Source organism: Aspergillus brunneoviolaceus (assembly GCF_003184695.1).
Source record: "Aspergillus brunneoviolaceus CBS 621.78 unplaced genomic scaffold BO95scaffold_56, whole genome shotgun sequence".
NCBI lineage: Eukaryota > Fungi > Ascomycota > Eurotiomycetes > Eurotiales > Aspergillaceae > Aspergillus > Aspergillus brunneoviolaceus.
In genome coordinates, this window is record NW_020290786.1 from 18,954 (window position 1) to 32,377 (window position 13,424).

At 52.8% G+C, this 13,424-nt stretch overlaps 3 protein-coding genes across 3 annotated transcripts; 1 reads left to right on the forward strand and 2 right to left on the reverse strand.

The window, feature by feature from the left end:
• Nucleotides 1-303: 303 nt before the first annotated feature.
• BO95DRAFT_475374 (type I polyketide synthase) lies at nucleotides 304-8,766 on the reverse strand. Its single transcript, XM_025589843.1, has 16 exons — nucleotides 8,320-8,766; nucleotides 8,058-8,293; nucleotides 7,493-8,006; nucleotides 7,312-7,435; nucleotides 7,142-7,254; nucleotides 6,212-6,971; nucleotides 3,989-6,129; nucleotides 3,847-3,943; nucleotides 3,763-3,788; nucleotides 2,832-3,698; nucleotides 2,491-2,779; nucleotides 2,362-2,405; nucleotides 1,972-2,312; nucleotides 1,802-1,914; nucleotides 1,438-1,766; nucleotides 304-1,375 (listed from the first exon to the last, which is right to left on the reverse strand). Exons 1-16 carry the CDS (start codon nucleotides 8,593-8,595, stop codon nucleotides 506-508), a joined length of 7,140 nt encoding a protein of 2,379 aa, XP_025439659.1. The 5' UTR covers nucleotides 8,596-8,766; the 3' UTR covers nucleotides 304-505.
• Nucleotides 8,767-9,088: 322 nt separating this feature from the next.
• BO95DRAFT_214241 (uncharacterized protein) lies at nucleotides 9,089-10,970 on the reverse strand. The gene has a single exon (XM_025581137.1). The coding sequence runs from the start codon at nucleotides 10,513-10,515 to the stop codon at nucleotides 9,121-9,123; it is 1,395 nt and encodes a 464-aa protein (XP_025439660.1). The 5' UTR covers nucleotides 10,516-10,970; the 3' UTR covers nucleotides 9,089-9,120.
• Nucleotides 10,971-11,424: 454 nt separating this feature from the next.
• BO95DRAFT_455221 (uncharacterized protein) lies at nucleotides 11,425-12,849 on the forward strand (the record flags this gene model as incomplete). Its single annotated transcript, XM_025588314.1, has 6 exons — nucleotides 11,425-11,632; nucleotides 11,691-11,717; nucleotides 11,772-11,839; nucleotides 11,904-12,143; nucleotides 12,231-12,289; nucleotides 12,354-12,849. The coding sequence occupies 6 exons, from the start codon at nucleotides 11,425-11,427 to the stop codon at nucleotides 12,847-12,849; spliced, it is 1,098 nt and encodes a 365-aa protein (XP_025439661.1).
• Nucleotides 12,850-13,424: the final 575 nt, after the last annotated feature.

Below are 13,424 nucleotides of genomic sequence, written 5' to 3' on the forward strand. Positions count from 1 at the left end.
CCGGGTGATGTCCTGGCGGAACTTGACGTGGTCCTTCGGCAGAAAGGCATGGTCGGCGAAGTACCATTTCCATTTGCCACTGGGCAGTTCCCGAGACATTGATTTGTTTGTGCTTGGCGATAGGGTACGAAGTTGCGAGCTTAGTTGACACCAAAGCGAACGGGTCGCGAGAGTGCAGTGATGCGGACCGTTTGAGTGGATCTCCGACGAGGGCAAGTCGAGTATTTATAGTATTGATGTCACAGCATCAAGAACAGTGCGGTAGCAGAACGTGTTCTTCAAGGGAGCTTACAGAATACAAACGAGGGTATGAACACTGTGCTTGTTCACAAAGGCTTGTGTTCGAGATAAAGAGCGCCAGACACAACCAATTCATGCAGTTACTCTAAGCAAGTGGTTGGAGATTGAGATTAACAAAGAGAGATGCCGGAAGTCATCAATCAATTTAGACACCTGAAAGAGAAGCCAGCACAATAGTAACAAATTGCCATGAGCGCTCACCCACTCAACCGACCAAGCAGCTCGTCACGAATACTCTCTCGGCCAGCTTGAACAACGAAGGGCAGCGAAGGATCGTCAGAACACTTCTATCCACGTCAAGATGTTGCCGAACCCAGTTGCGGATCTCCATAACCACCAGGGAGTCAATCCCAAGGCTCGAGAATGAGTCTGTGGGGACAATGCTGCCTTGATCTCTCATGAGGAAATCAGCCAAAGCCACTGCAATAGCCTCAGTGATCTTCATCACCGCTGCCTCCTCTTCAAGGAGTATTGGCTGTGTGGCGGCGGAAGCGAGGAATTCTCGTAGACTGTTGGGCTTCGATGAAGCCGTTGTAGAGGTTTCGCCACCCCCGTCAAGATTGCGATAGATGCCGAAACGAATATCGTTCTTCCATGCGACCCGGTTGGCCGGAGAGGAGGCAGGAACGGCCGTGTTGAGGCCCAGTACAATCTGGCTCGGATTGCTATATGTCTGCGTAGGGAGTTTATTTGCAACGGGATGTGATCGCTGCACGGCCAATGCCATCGCCTGCATAAACATATCCTCATTGAGTACAAAGGCTCCAGTATCCTGGAATTGACGCAGTACGTTCTGGTTGCGAGCCACGAAACCGACGTCGCCCATCACACCAAGGTCAATGACAGAGGCTGGAAGACCCTGATGATGACGATACTGCACAAATGCGTCCAGGAACGTGTTGGCAGCAGCATAGTTTGCCTGACCCCACTGCCCACAGAGGCCACTGCAGGATGGAATGAGGATGAAAAAGTCCAGATTAGACGGAAGGCCATTATGGAGGTTCCAAGTGCCTTGCACCTTGGGCTCCACAACGGTTACCCAGTCAGAATATGTCATCTTCCCCAGAGAGACGTCCTGCGTACATGAACGATCAGCACCAAAACGGAGTCAGCAGGGGGAAGAACAAGAACACGCACCCTCAACACCATGGACATGTTCAAGACGCCAGCAATTGGGGCGGTGGCCTGCGCAACACACTTCTTCACATCACCGAGTTCACAGACGCTGCCAGCCACCAATTGGACCCGGCATCCCTGAGATTCCAGGTCCTCAACAAAGGCATCACTTTCAACTGCGTGTAGGGCAGTTCGTGACAGAAAGACCAGGTTGCAGGCACCATGTTCAACCATCCACGAAGCCACAGCCCGTCCCAGGCCACCAAGTCCGCCAACAAGCAGATAACTCCGCTCTTGCTGGAAGATTGGACTGGGGTTGACTGTCATAGTCACCAGAACCCTGGGATCGTCTGGCATCTGTATCACAATCTTGCCGATGTGAGACCGGACTGCATCAAGCGGAAGGCCTCGTGGATGTTTGCTGCCGGAAAGATGTTTGAGATCGGGTCGGGCGTGATCACTCCAGCCTCGATCCAGTTGACATAACGTCTTAGAATGCTGGTCGTCCGTCAATTATATTGAAGTATTGACTCCAGAGCAAGCAGGGATACTGACTCGGTCACTATCCAGGGACGGACGCGCGTTATCTCCCTCAGTTCAAGTCCAACGAAGGTTCGATTTGCTTCGAAAAGTTCCATCGCCAGCTTAGCCTTGCGACGAAAATCACGAATGCCGATCTCGACCATGACTCCAAACTCGGCCACACATGTCCACGAGGCGTGGAGAAGGTCGCCGGCCAACGAGTTGAGAACAACGTCCACTCCCCGACCGTTGGTGGCGTCCATAACATCTTTAACAAAAGATGAATTACGTGAATTGAAGATATGGGACCGCGGTATATTGCAATTCCGAACCAAATATTCGACCTTTGTCTCGGCTCCCACCGTGCAGTAGATCTAGGAAGAACATATCAGTCCTGGCTTCCTCGTCAGTGACGAAACTCACCTCGGCGCCTATCATCCGGGCAACCTGGATAGCAGCTAGGCCAACTCCACCACACGCCGAGTGAATGAGGACAGCCCGGGAGAGCGCCCATCAGTCACTATCAGACGCTTGACCCCTAGAATTGTAGACTCACCTGTCCCCGTTGCAAATTTGCCTTTTCAATCAATGCCATCGCCGAGGTTGCATAGACACATGGCAATGCAGCGGCTTGCTCGAAGGACATGGATTTCGTTACCTGTACACAACAGGATTCATTCAGTGTCATATAGGTGGTAAAGCATCCAGTACCCATGTATATAACGTGGTCCCCGACCGACACATGCCGGACATCGGGGCCGACAGCATGAACTATTCCGGCTCCTTCTAAACCAAGCAACGTGGTGCTTTCGTTGAGGACACCGGATGCAATGAGCACATCCTATCAAATTATAAGCTCGCATCAAACAACTGAAGAGCGGAATGAAGCATACGCGGAAGTTCAGGCCGACAGCTTGGGTCCGAACCAGAACATCGCATCCCTCCACATGCGCATCCCGGCCATCGACCCATTTCATAGTTCGCAGGAGACCAGGACTCTCAATGGCAAGATGTTTGATCGACGATCGATCAGGCGAGCTATACTGTTCGAAAGATTGTGCAACTGTCTGCCAATGCATCCTTGGAATAACAATCTCGTTCTCGATGATGGCATATTCCCAGTCTGAGCTCATCGCCTCTGAAGTGTTCCTCGTGGCTACCCAACAGAATATCTTCGTGATGCAGTCAGCTGTGGTTTGCGAGGGACGGTTGTGATCAATTTCGACAGTATATAACTTGACTGCGAGTTCGTTCCGTGCAGTTCGAGCCAGTCCTAGCGTCATGGCAGCCCTGGGATCTGAACAGCCCACCTGTGCTGACCGCGTTACCCATATCAAATTGCTCTTTAGTGTCTGCAACATTGACATCGTGGATCTGAATTTCGCTTCTGGCATAGCATGAATCACTGGGTCATCCAGGTCAATCAGCGAGATGACATCCTGATCAGGCAGAGGTAGATTTCCCGGCCCGAGAGGTTCGACGCGGATGCCTCGACGTTGGAGGCTATGCAATACTCGTTGGGCCCACGGTGCCATAGGGTCATGACATAGCAGGGATACTTCGTGAGGCTCAGCACGGGCATTTGCTACCGATGCAATCATACAGGCGCTGAGTTGATACGGAGGGATGTTGTCCAGCATAGAAGCGTGTGGTGTTTGAAATCCTGCTTCCACAAGCTCTCTCGACCATCTTTTCGGGGACACATACGGCTGCTCAAGGCGATCATCCTCTTGACCGATCCACCATTCCGGTAGAAAGCCCTTGCATCTCAATTAATCGGGGGTCGCGGAAGGGGAGCGCATCGATTCCGCATCACGGACTTACCATGACATAGCTTATCAAATTCGTCTCTTTGGATGCAAACATCAGTACAGGAATAGGTACAGCTGTGATAGGGCAACCACTGACCTGGGCACAATTCCTGCAGTAACAGTCGGCCTTCCTGCTTAAGCAGCATACGGACGTTTTTCAAAGACCTTTGCAAACTCGGCGTTGCATGCACGACCTTGTTGATTAGCCAAGATCATGATAAAGAGACGAAATGCCTCACATTATTGGCTATAATCAAATCGTAGCTTCCAGGCTCCAAGCCTTGCTGCAGCGGATCCTGACGTAGGTCCAACACGACGTATTCTAAACCCTCATACTCGGCAAATCGCTCCTTGGCCGCTGTGACATAGCCAGGCAAGATATCAGTATAAGTGTACGTGCTGTAGATTCGTTCTCCAGAAGACGATCTTAAGGCTTTCAGTGCCTTGAACATTGTGGTGCCGGTCCCAGCGCCAACTTCCAGCACCTTCAGCCGTGGGTTTGTGTGACCAATGAGTTGAAATAAACCATTGTAGTCCCAAGCATCTGCGAGTGTATAGAGACTATGGAGTAGGTTGTCCTCTGATAGAAGCTGCAACGCATCTTGTGCACCGGCAAACATTGCTGCAGACGCCTGGCACATACGATGCACAGCAGTGCTAAACGCATCGTATGGGGAACCATTGAGTTGGAGGATTATGTCTTCGATCCTGTCTTGTAGACCTTCACCGCATAACTCCCAGAGTCGAAGGTCCTGGGAGACTATTCGATTCAAGCCGGTCTGATACACTTCCAGCTGCGTCTTTATCCAAGCAAGGTGCTTCTGTAGGTGTTCCGGTGAATCATCCGTCCGATAAGCTCGATTTCTAGTCTGAATCATGCACGCAAGTACCAGCTCTTCCAATAAATGCCAATCTTCTGTGCACTGCTCTGCGCAGTGCAGGTAATCTCGCAACTCAGTGAAATCAGCGTGAGGTCTCCACTCGAAGTGCGCGATCAACGGGAAGTCCATTTTCGACTCATCTCGTTTGCTCAACGCTGAAACTTTCAGGCCCTTTAAACTCAGGAAAATCTGTCCGGCTCTCTGTGCTACAATATCTGCAACATAAGAGCCTCTCTCCACAGCTCGCACCTCGGCTGTGATGTTGAGGCTATTACTAGTTGGCGAAATGACCACCTCCTCAATGAAAGTGGGAACGCCAACTTGACGATACCTCCGAAATATGCCGCGGTGGGCTGCAACGATAGAAATCTGAGAGCACTGGTCAATTCGGGCTGGATGCAGGGCGTAGGTATCTGTGATTCCTCCCTGCTCAGCTGGAATGACGCCGGCCGCTCGGTTCTCGGTAGTAGCGGCAGAGATATTCTGTAGGCCTTGGAACATCCCGCTATACCCAAATCCAACACGGCGGAGAACTTCATACCAGGTATCTACATTGAGTTTGCGAGCAAAGCAAGGAGGTGACTCCGATACGGCCATGGAGATTGAGTCGTTGACGCCGCATCTAGCCTCCCCATAGCAGTGTCTAGTCCACGTAGTTCCGTCGAAAGAATTGACACCAAACCTGTACCATGTCGTCTTCTCGGTGGGATGAGGATCGAGGGCGCTGAGGATGGTGATAAACTCGGTTGCGTGGTCGAGATGCATGACAGCTGCAGAGGCGAGGGTGACATGGCGAAGGCTGTAAGTCCGGTCCCCTTCCAATTGTCGCAAGGCTTCCCCAATCATTGCTAAGAACCCACCAGCAGGAAATACCGTCTGTCCTTCCATTTCATGGCCTGCCAGCCATGGAACATTCTCGACAGCCAGAATATTTCTCCAGCAAGGCTCATTTCCAGTCTCGGCTACCCGAACACCCAGGAGCTCATGCGGGGGGAATTGACGGAATCGCCATTCGCGGGCGACGCGTGGCTCATTCCAATGCGAAGAATCGGGCTGCCAACAGTATTGAGGGAGGTCCGTCACAAGCTGTCCAGAAGGACAGATCTGATGGTAGTCCAGAGGAACGTTCTGCTGATAAAGTCTTCCGGCAAGGTCGAGAAGACAGGGCTCACAGCTCTGCTGTCTAACCAATGTACTGAGATGTGTGTCTGACCGACCAAGCTCGCGGACCACATGTCCTAATGGGCCTTTGAGTGCAGGATGCGGTCCAATCTCGATGAACAGAAGAGGATCACTGTAGTCTCGAAGAAGCGACCGAAGGGAAGAATTGAACAAGACAGGGCTTTCCATGTTCCGACGCCAGTACGCCGCTCCCAGACAGCCAGCTCCAGTCAGTTTGTCCCCCGTGACCGCGGAATAAAAGGGAATCTTGGGATCGTTGCTATGAATGAGCTGGTGGATGTGTCGTTCATACTCCGGTCCAAGCTCATGCATGTGATCTAGTCAGTTGTAGCATGTGTCAAAATTACAAGCATTGGAATCGAGAAACTCACGAGAGTGAAATGCCTTTTGGACGCGCACCACGCGCCAGAACATCTGGTCGCTCCGATTGGACTCGACTGACCACCTTCTCGACCTGAAGCGCGTCGCCTGAGATAGTAACGCTTGACTGGCTGTTTTCACAAGCAATGACCACCCCAGCTTCTAACAGAGAAGACATCTCTCCTCTCCCTAACCCGATCGCGGCCATCAAACCCTTGCGCGGGGATCTTTCGTTGCTGATGCCGCGAAAGGTCGCTGCTGCTATGGCGCCTTCAGCGGTGATTGCACCAGAAGCGTAAGCAGCGGCCATTTCACCGGAAGAGTGACCCAGCACTACCACTGGGGTGACACCCCAGGATTGCAATACATCAACTAGCCCAAGCAGAACCGCGATCGTCAAAGGATGGCCCATCTCCGCTTGGTAGACGCGACTGACATATTCGGGCTTCCGCATCTCCTCTTCGATGTTCCATGGTGGCGCGGAGGGCAGAGAGGCCAGAAACCTGTCTAACCTCCTGATTGTGTGGCGGAAGGTTGCATTGGAATTGATGAGGCTCGCCCCCATTTCAGGCCACTGAGCTCCTTGTCCAGTGAACACCCATGCAACCTTTGGCACTGGCCCGATGCGAACCACGCTGGAAATGGATGGTGGTGGTGCGGGATTCATCACGATGTACGCCCGGTACGTGTGATGAATGCGGCGGTTAGCCAGAGTGTAAGCCACATCTTTGCTAGATGCTCTACTCCCCTGGAGATAATCCTGGTGGTTGTTGACAGACCGTTCAACAGCATCGCGACACTGGGCAGAGAACAGTAAGAGCCTCGCTTGGCTCTCCTGTGGTCTTCCTTCACCCACAGGGAACCGCATAGGCTCAATTCCACATTGTTTAGGCGAATCAATAATAGCCTCGAGAGGGTCAGTCAAGTGCGAAACCGGGAGAATAGGCTCCTTTTGACGACAACACTTACATGAGCATTCACACCTCCGATCCCAAACGAATTTATACTGATCCTTTCAGCACGATTCGCGGGCCACGGCTCGAGTTCAGTCGGTACATGCAATCTGGCTTGTTCAAATGGAACTGGATGGAGGTTAGACTGTGATGCAGATCTCTAGGCATAGAATGCGCTGGTCTCACTGTCTGGATTAGGGTGGTCAAAATTGATGTTGGGGGGCACTTGGCAGTGTTGGAGAGCGAGAACGGCCTTGATGAGACTCGTCAAGCCCGCTGCGCCCTCCGAGTGGCCGACATTGGGCTTGACCTGCATGCCAATGATCAGATGGGAGGCAATCCGTCAAGAAGACTCCAATGTCCATACCGACATGATGATCACCCCCTTCTCGCCGAAACAATTGGCTACCGCGGCAGCTTCACGTGGATCCCCAACCGGAGTACCAGTGCCGTGGCATTCGACCAGGGCCGTTTGCGAAACATCGTAGAGTCCACAGGCCTGATACGTTTCACGGATCAGTGCCTCTTGGGCAGTAGTACTTGGGATCGTCATCCCTTGGGTCCGACCGTCACAGTTGACCCTGGTTCCCCGAATGATAGCATGAATGTGATCCCCATCTTGCATGGCCTGGCTAGCCTTCTTGATATAAACGGCATTCAAGGCTTCCCCCCGAGCATAGCCGTCGGCTGCTTCATCAAAGGCTTTGCATGTCCCAGTTGGAGATAGTAGGCCCTGGTCACTCAAAGCCAAAGTCATCGTCAGAGAGAATATGAGGCTTGTCCCGCACACTAAAGCACTCTCACAGTCGCCAGCCCGGATTGCTTTACAGGCCAGATCTGGGCAGACCAACGAGGACGAGCATCCCGTTTTCACCGTCATGCTGTCATTCCCTGCGTTAGCACCTCTCCTTCCGTAGCAGAGAGCAACGAACCTTGGCCCGTGCAGATCGAATTCATAAGAGACGCGATTACTGAGCACAAAGTCTCCGTAACCTGTAAACCGATATCCCCCCATATGTTGGGTCTCCTTTGCATTGAGGTCGAGCCAGTCCTCACCAAATACACCCACATAGCAGCCGACCTTACTACCACGCCATGAGGTAGTTCCAGCGTTCTCAAAACATTCGTATACAACTTCGAGGAGTTGCCGTTGCTCAGGGTCCAGACGCTGAAGTTCTTGGAGGTGGTGAAGACGGTGTTATCGAATTGTCGAATGTCGACCTGCTGAAGGAAATAGCCCTGTTTCGCACGGATTGTTTCCAGCTTCCCATCCGGATCATGAAAGGCATCACTGTTGTACCGATCTGGCGGCACCTCACAAAGACCACTTCTCTTCTCCACCAGCAACCTCCAGAAGTCCTCCGCATTGCGCACCTTGCCGGGCAGTCGCATTGCCATGCCTACGATGGCAATCAAATCGCCTCCAGCCGATCTTCCTTCGATTTCTGCCTCATCTTTGGTTGGCCCCATGGTTCAGGCACAGGGACGTCGCTGCGAAATAGCCGTTCGGGGTTGGTCAAATGCTGGAGAGAGGTCCTGCGGTTTGGCTGCTGCTATGTGCCTAGCTGAATTCAGAACAGAAGGTTCATTCTCGGAGAATTGAGAGCATGATCTAGGTGCCTGGGGTTCCTGAGACCTCACATGCTGAGCTGGCCCACCCGGCCCATCCCGGGGTTTAATTAACTCCGTGGGGTGCACATGGTGTGACTCCACATATGGAGGCGACTAGGGGCGTCAGCTTGTTATGTGGCATCCCAGGCTCTGTTTCAAGATTGCTCATAACCAAACATCATATCGAGCGAAGAGTGATCATTTGTGGGCTATACCGGCACAGTGTGCTTAATGAGCAGGCACATAGCCGCAGGCCGAGCGTACCGAGCCATTTGCGAGGAGATTGCAATCAAGCAGGCTCGTTCTACATTGAAGCATGAAATGAGCAGTCATGCAGTGCGGCCCGACATCCCAACGGACGCTGCATTGATCCCTGTGCTTATACTACCGGGCTACTCCATATTTGGTAAACAAAGGATCAGTTAGCAGTCGATCCAAGCAACTCTCTTCCACCCCCACCAAGATCTCCATCCCGCCATCCGGCAGTACTGGAAGCACAACTTGAGCGCCATTGATGCATCCAATGTGCGGCACGCGAACGGCCTCAATGCGATGGCCTAGTAGAGAGCCCCAGTCCAGCCCGTACAGTTTGAAGTTCAACCAGGAGGTCTGCACACAATTATACCCAGGAACATCCAGGAAGGCGGTTGGGACCAATCGATCGACATCTTCGAGCCGGTCCACCAAAGCAACGACATCGTCCGTGAATTGCTTGTCAGCCCGCAGGATGGCCTTTCGGATCTGAATGGCTAGATCGGCCAGGCTCAAGGTACTCAGCATCTTGCGAATGGGAAGAATAACAGCAACGTACTCCAGGAAGCATCCTAGAGTGTCCGGGTGGATTGGGGGATCCGTTCGTTGGCGCCCATCGATAGCGACATTGAAAACAGAGACAGGATCACCCTCCAGTGTATCCAAGGGTGACTGGACTGCCATCACGGTTCGCCAGAGAAGTGCGGAGAGAGCGTCGTTGGTGGAGATCCATTTCTGGTCGGAGGGCTCGGTAGCCTTGCCAGGCGATGCCTCGACCTTCAAGGCTGCAAGAGAGTCCGGGGAGAAGTAAAAGACCTGACCACGATGGTTCAAGGAGGTCATCTTGGGTGGTGCTCCGGGCGGCGTGAGAGGAAGGAGGGTATATTCAGGATGGTTTTCCAGTTCGCCCGCATTGCGACCTGAGGGCTTGGTCACTTGCTCACGGTCTTTCCAGACGGCGTCGGGAAGTTGAATTGGGGCCACGATTTCCAGCCCCTGTGCACGACGACATTCTTCTGCCCAAATCGCCGTCCACGTGGAGAATGACTTACCATCTCCTGCCATGTGTAAAATGCACCATGTGAGTACCAGTCCCCCGCGGATGAAGTTGGCCTGCACAAGGGAAACTGTCATTCGTTCTCCAGCTGAGGGCCAGACCGATCGACGGCAGAATGTATCGGCATCGAAGGCAGCCACGGGGAAATGCTGATGTTTCAGTCCGGCGTAGTCAGAGGCATAGGAGTCACGCAGGTCTTTGACGAGGATCTGTGTTGCGTCGCGGGTGTCCCGTGGCTGAAATCTCATTACGCCCTTTTGCTTCGTCTCGAGGTCGGGAACTGCCTCACACGCCACCACCGGGATCCGTTGTGTGAGAGCCTGGTACCCGGCCTCTAGGGCTCCAGCCACTTCATCCAAATCATAATCGTCTTGCAGCTGGAAAGGGAAGACGTAGCGCAGATATCCCTTGGGTCCGATACGCTCCAAGGCTGTGAGCCCCAGGACTGGTTGATCCCCGATTGACCCCATGGTTATCACTTCGCTCTGTCAGCGGAGCTCCAGGCAAGCCAGGTATGAAAAGGTCAGTAAGGGGACAATGGCCGGTTTATTAAACCTTTCGGCGCAGTGGCCCGATGCCAGCATTTTGGACTGTGCCACACTCCGGCACACAAGTTCCTCATCTATCTACCAGGGGGCAATTCAATATCAGCTATCTAAGGATTAGGGAGAGGAGTTTCCTGTTTCAATCCCTGCCGGTCCAGAAGTAGCGCCATGCCGGACAAGATTCGAGTAGTCTACTGTTGTACGTCTTTCACTAAAAGATAGTGCTGATGGCCAGCCCCACCCGCAATGGCGAACCGTTGACCTTGCCACTTCAGTTGATAATGGATCTGATAGAAGCTCAATCTTGGCAATTGGCCATGTCAATGGCACAATGGCACGTCTGACCACTGGAAGGAGATCTGTTTCTGTCCTGAAGCAGAGCAGGGGGACTCTCAGGAGTTGTGGGTTGAGTCAGCTGGGCTCCTGGAGCAGCCGTGCAGCGCCTTCCGGCGGGCCGCGTCGGCGACTATAATGACAGCAATTAAGCATGAATCCTACACTAAGGCTTTCCGCGGTTCAAACACCCGCCCAACAAACAGCCTTGGTAATAAGACACTTGACCCACCTGTTATCCCTCCAACAACCGTCGACCATTCATAGTGTGGCTAGCCCTTGGGTGGACTGGCAAGTAATATCTGATAGTGTCGGGGACAACAGGGTGGCCATGACTGGCGCCTCCTGAGGCGAGTTGGTCGGATTTTGGAGTGTCGACCACTTTGCTTGGTCCGTGGCCAGAGGACAGGCATCGGCACCTGTGACTTTGTGGAATCCATTCTTGATACTTAAGAGAATCCATGGACTGATGCGTGGCTTGGTGACCACATACGCAATGCTATGGCCGAGGATCCAGCGATCCGCGCGCTCTTTGGACCAGCACCGGCCAATGTCGACCTTACTGCGAGCGCTGTCGCCGTGAACAATGCGGCTGTTGTTGCCATGCTCGTTTTGGCTGCGGTGGCGGTCATGCTCCGCTTCACTGCGCAACTGGTCCTTGGAAATGCCCTCATGGCCGACGACTGGGCCATCATTGCTGCCCTGGTGAGTGTTATGCAGCTGAAATTGAGCACCTCCTCTGACTCAATGTTTCTTGCTCTGCATAGGTGCCACGACTGGGTTAAGCATCACGGGTGAGTATTGAAATTGGATCTGGGATGTGACCACCCTGCTCATGAGCCGTGTAGGAGGTATGACTGGTGCTGGGAAGCACATTTGGTCCGTCACACTGGAGGAACTGATGCACCTTTACCGAGTCAGTCGAAAATTCCCCTTTCCCCCAACCTGCGGTTCTCCTGTGCTGATGGATTAGGAAGTAGCTTTTATTCTCCTATACCTTCATCTACGCCTCCTCCTGCACCTGTACCAGACTCTCCATTCTTTGTTTCTACTGGAGAGTCTTCTCGCCCCTGAAGCCGATATTGAAAGTTGCACTGTGGTTCGGCGCTTTCCTGACACTTGCCTACCCGATCATCGTTTGGGTGGCCATGAGCAATTCGTGCAAGCCCGTCACATACTTCTGGACGCAGTTCGGCGGGACGAGCGGCAAATGCATCGACGTGGACCGATTCTTCCTGGCCGCGGGCATCCTCAACATGCTGAATGACTTCATCATCTGAATCATCCCCTTTCCTCGGATCGTCAAGCTGCAGATGAGTGTGCAGAAGAAACTGGCCATCAGCGGAATCATGGCGGTGGGTATTTTGTACGTCCCCCTCGGCCCCCTAAAGCACATCCACCATGGATCCAGCTAAGCCGGTGCATGGTAGTGTGTGTGTTGCCAGCATCGTTCGCATCCGATACCTGTCGATCTTCATGAGCTCGACGGATCTAACCTGGCTGATGGGACCCGTGTTCATCTGGTCCAGCATTGAGCCATCGGTCGCTGTCGTCTGCGCTTGCATGCCTCATCTTGCACCTCTGGCGCGGCTGGCTCATCGGACCCTCGCGTCCAGTTTCCATTCCCGACGATCGACGACCGAGTCATCTGGACGACCACGAAAGCTACCAAGTGGATCGAGGCAGGGTGTTCAAAAGGGCCACCGATTCAGCCAGCAAGGACCAACGTTTGACTTCGGGTTTGAGCAGCTGAAGAAGACGGCCAATGACGACGAGATCGGCCTGACGAATTATGTTACGGCGAGGCCCAACTACATGGGCAAGCCCTCGTCCATCGAATCAGTCTCGGAGGTGGATGGTCGTGCTCAGGAGATCGCGGTGCAGTCGAGTTTTGTGCAGTCGTCTTCACTGAAGAGCTCCCTGTGACGAGCATTGTCTGCACTGAAACTTGTGTCACCGCGTGTACCTTGCTCAAGTAGTTTCAGGAAACAGTCAACTGTGCGCAGCAGTCCGTAGAAACCTGGAATGATCAACTCATCCTGTAGAGAAGACTAAATGAGATGAGAACGTTCGCGTGACTGGTTAGCCTCGACTCAGAAAGTTGGAGAGAGGAAAAAAAAAAAAAAAAAAAAAAAAAAAAAAAAAAAAAAAAAAATAGAATCGCATTCAAACGGGTGAGATTTCATCATGATCATGATCAACACCAAGAGGGTCCGGGGCGGAAGAAGTGCGAAGAAGAGAGCGGCATCGACGCGGAAGCATCAACAGCCGACCAATGACTCATCGCTTAGTCATCCGGCAGCCGCGGCAGATCTACGGAGAGCGACAGAGACCGGGTAAGTTAGTTAGCAGGACAGCTCCAGGGCCAACAATTCAAGCACTATGTTACTCCTGAATTCGGGGTATAGCTACGGCAGTCTCTAATAGGCACTCTACAGTCGAAGGAATAAAGCTCTGTTCCAAGTCCGTTAAACAAAGGTGGTTGAGTTGTATTGTACGGT

Excerpts from the sequence above, each read along its gene's own strand:
- BO95DRAFT_214241 (XM_025581137.1), bottom strand. The coding sequence starts at position 10,515 with ATGGGGTCAATCGGGGATCAACCAGTCCTGGGGCTCACAGCCTTGGAG.
- BO95DRAFT_475374 (XM_025589843.1), bottom strand. The coding sequence starts at position 8,595 with ATGGGGCCAACCAAAGATGAGGCAGAAATCGAAGGAAGATCGGCTGGA. Across the intron at positions 8,007-8,057 it reads TTCGATCTGCACGGGCCAAG|CATGACGGTGAAAACGGGAT; the intron begins GTTCGTTGCTCT and ends AGGGAATGACAG. Across the intron at positions 3,789-3,846 it reads ACTGCAGGAATTGTGCCCAG|AGACGAATTTGATAAGCTAT; the intron begins GTCAGTGGTTGC and ends TTGCATCCAAAG.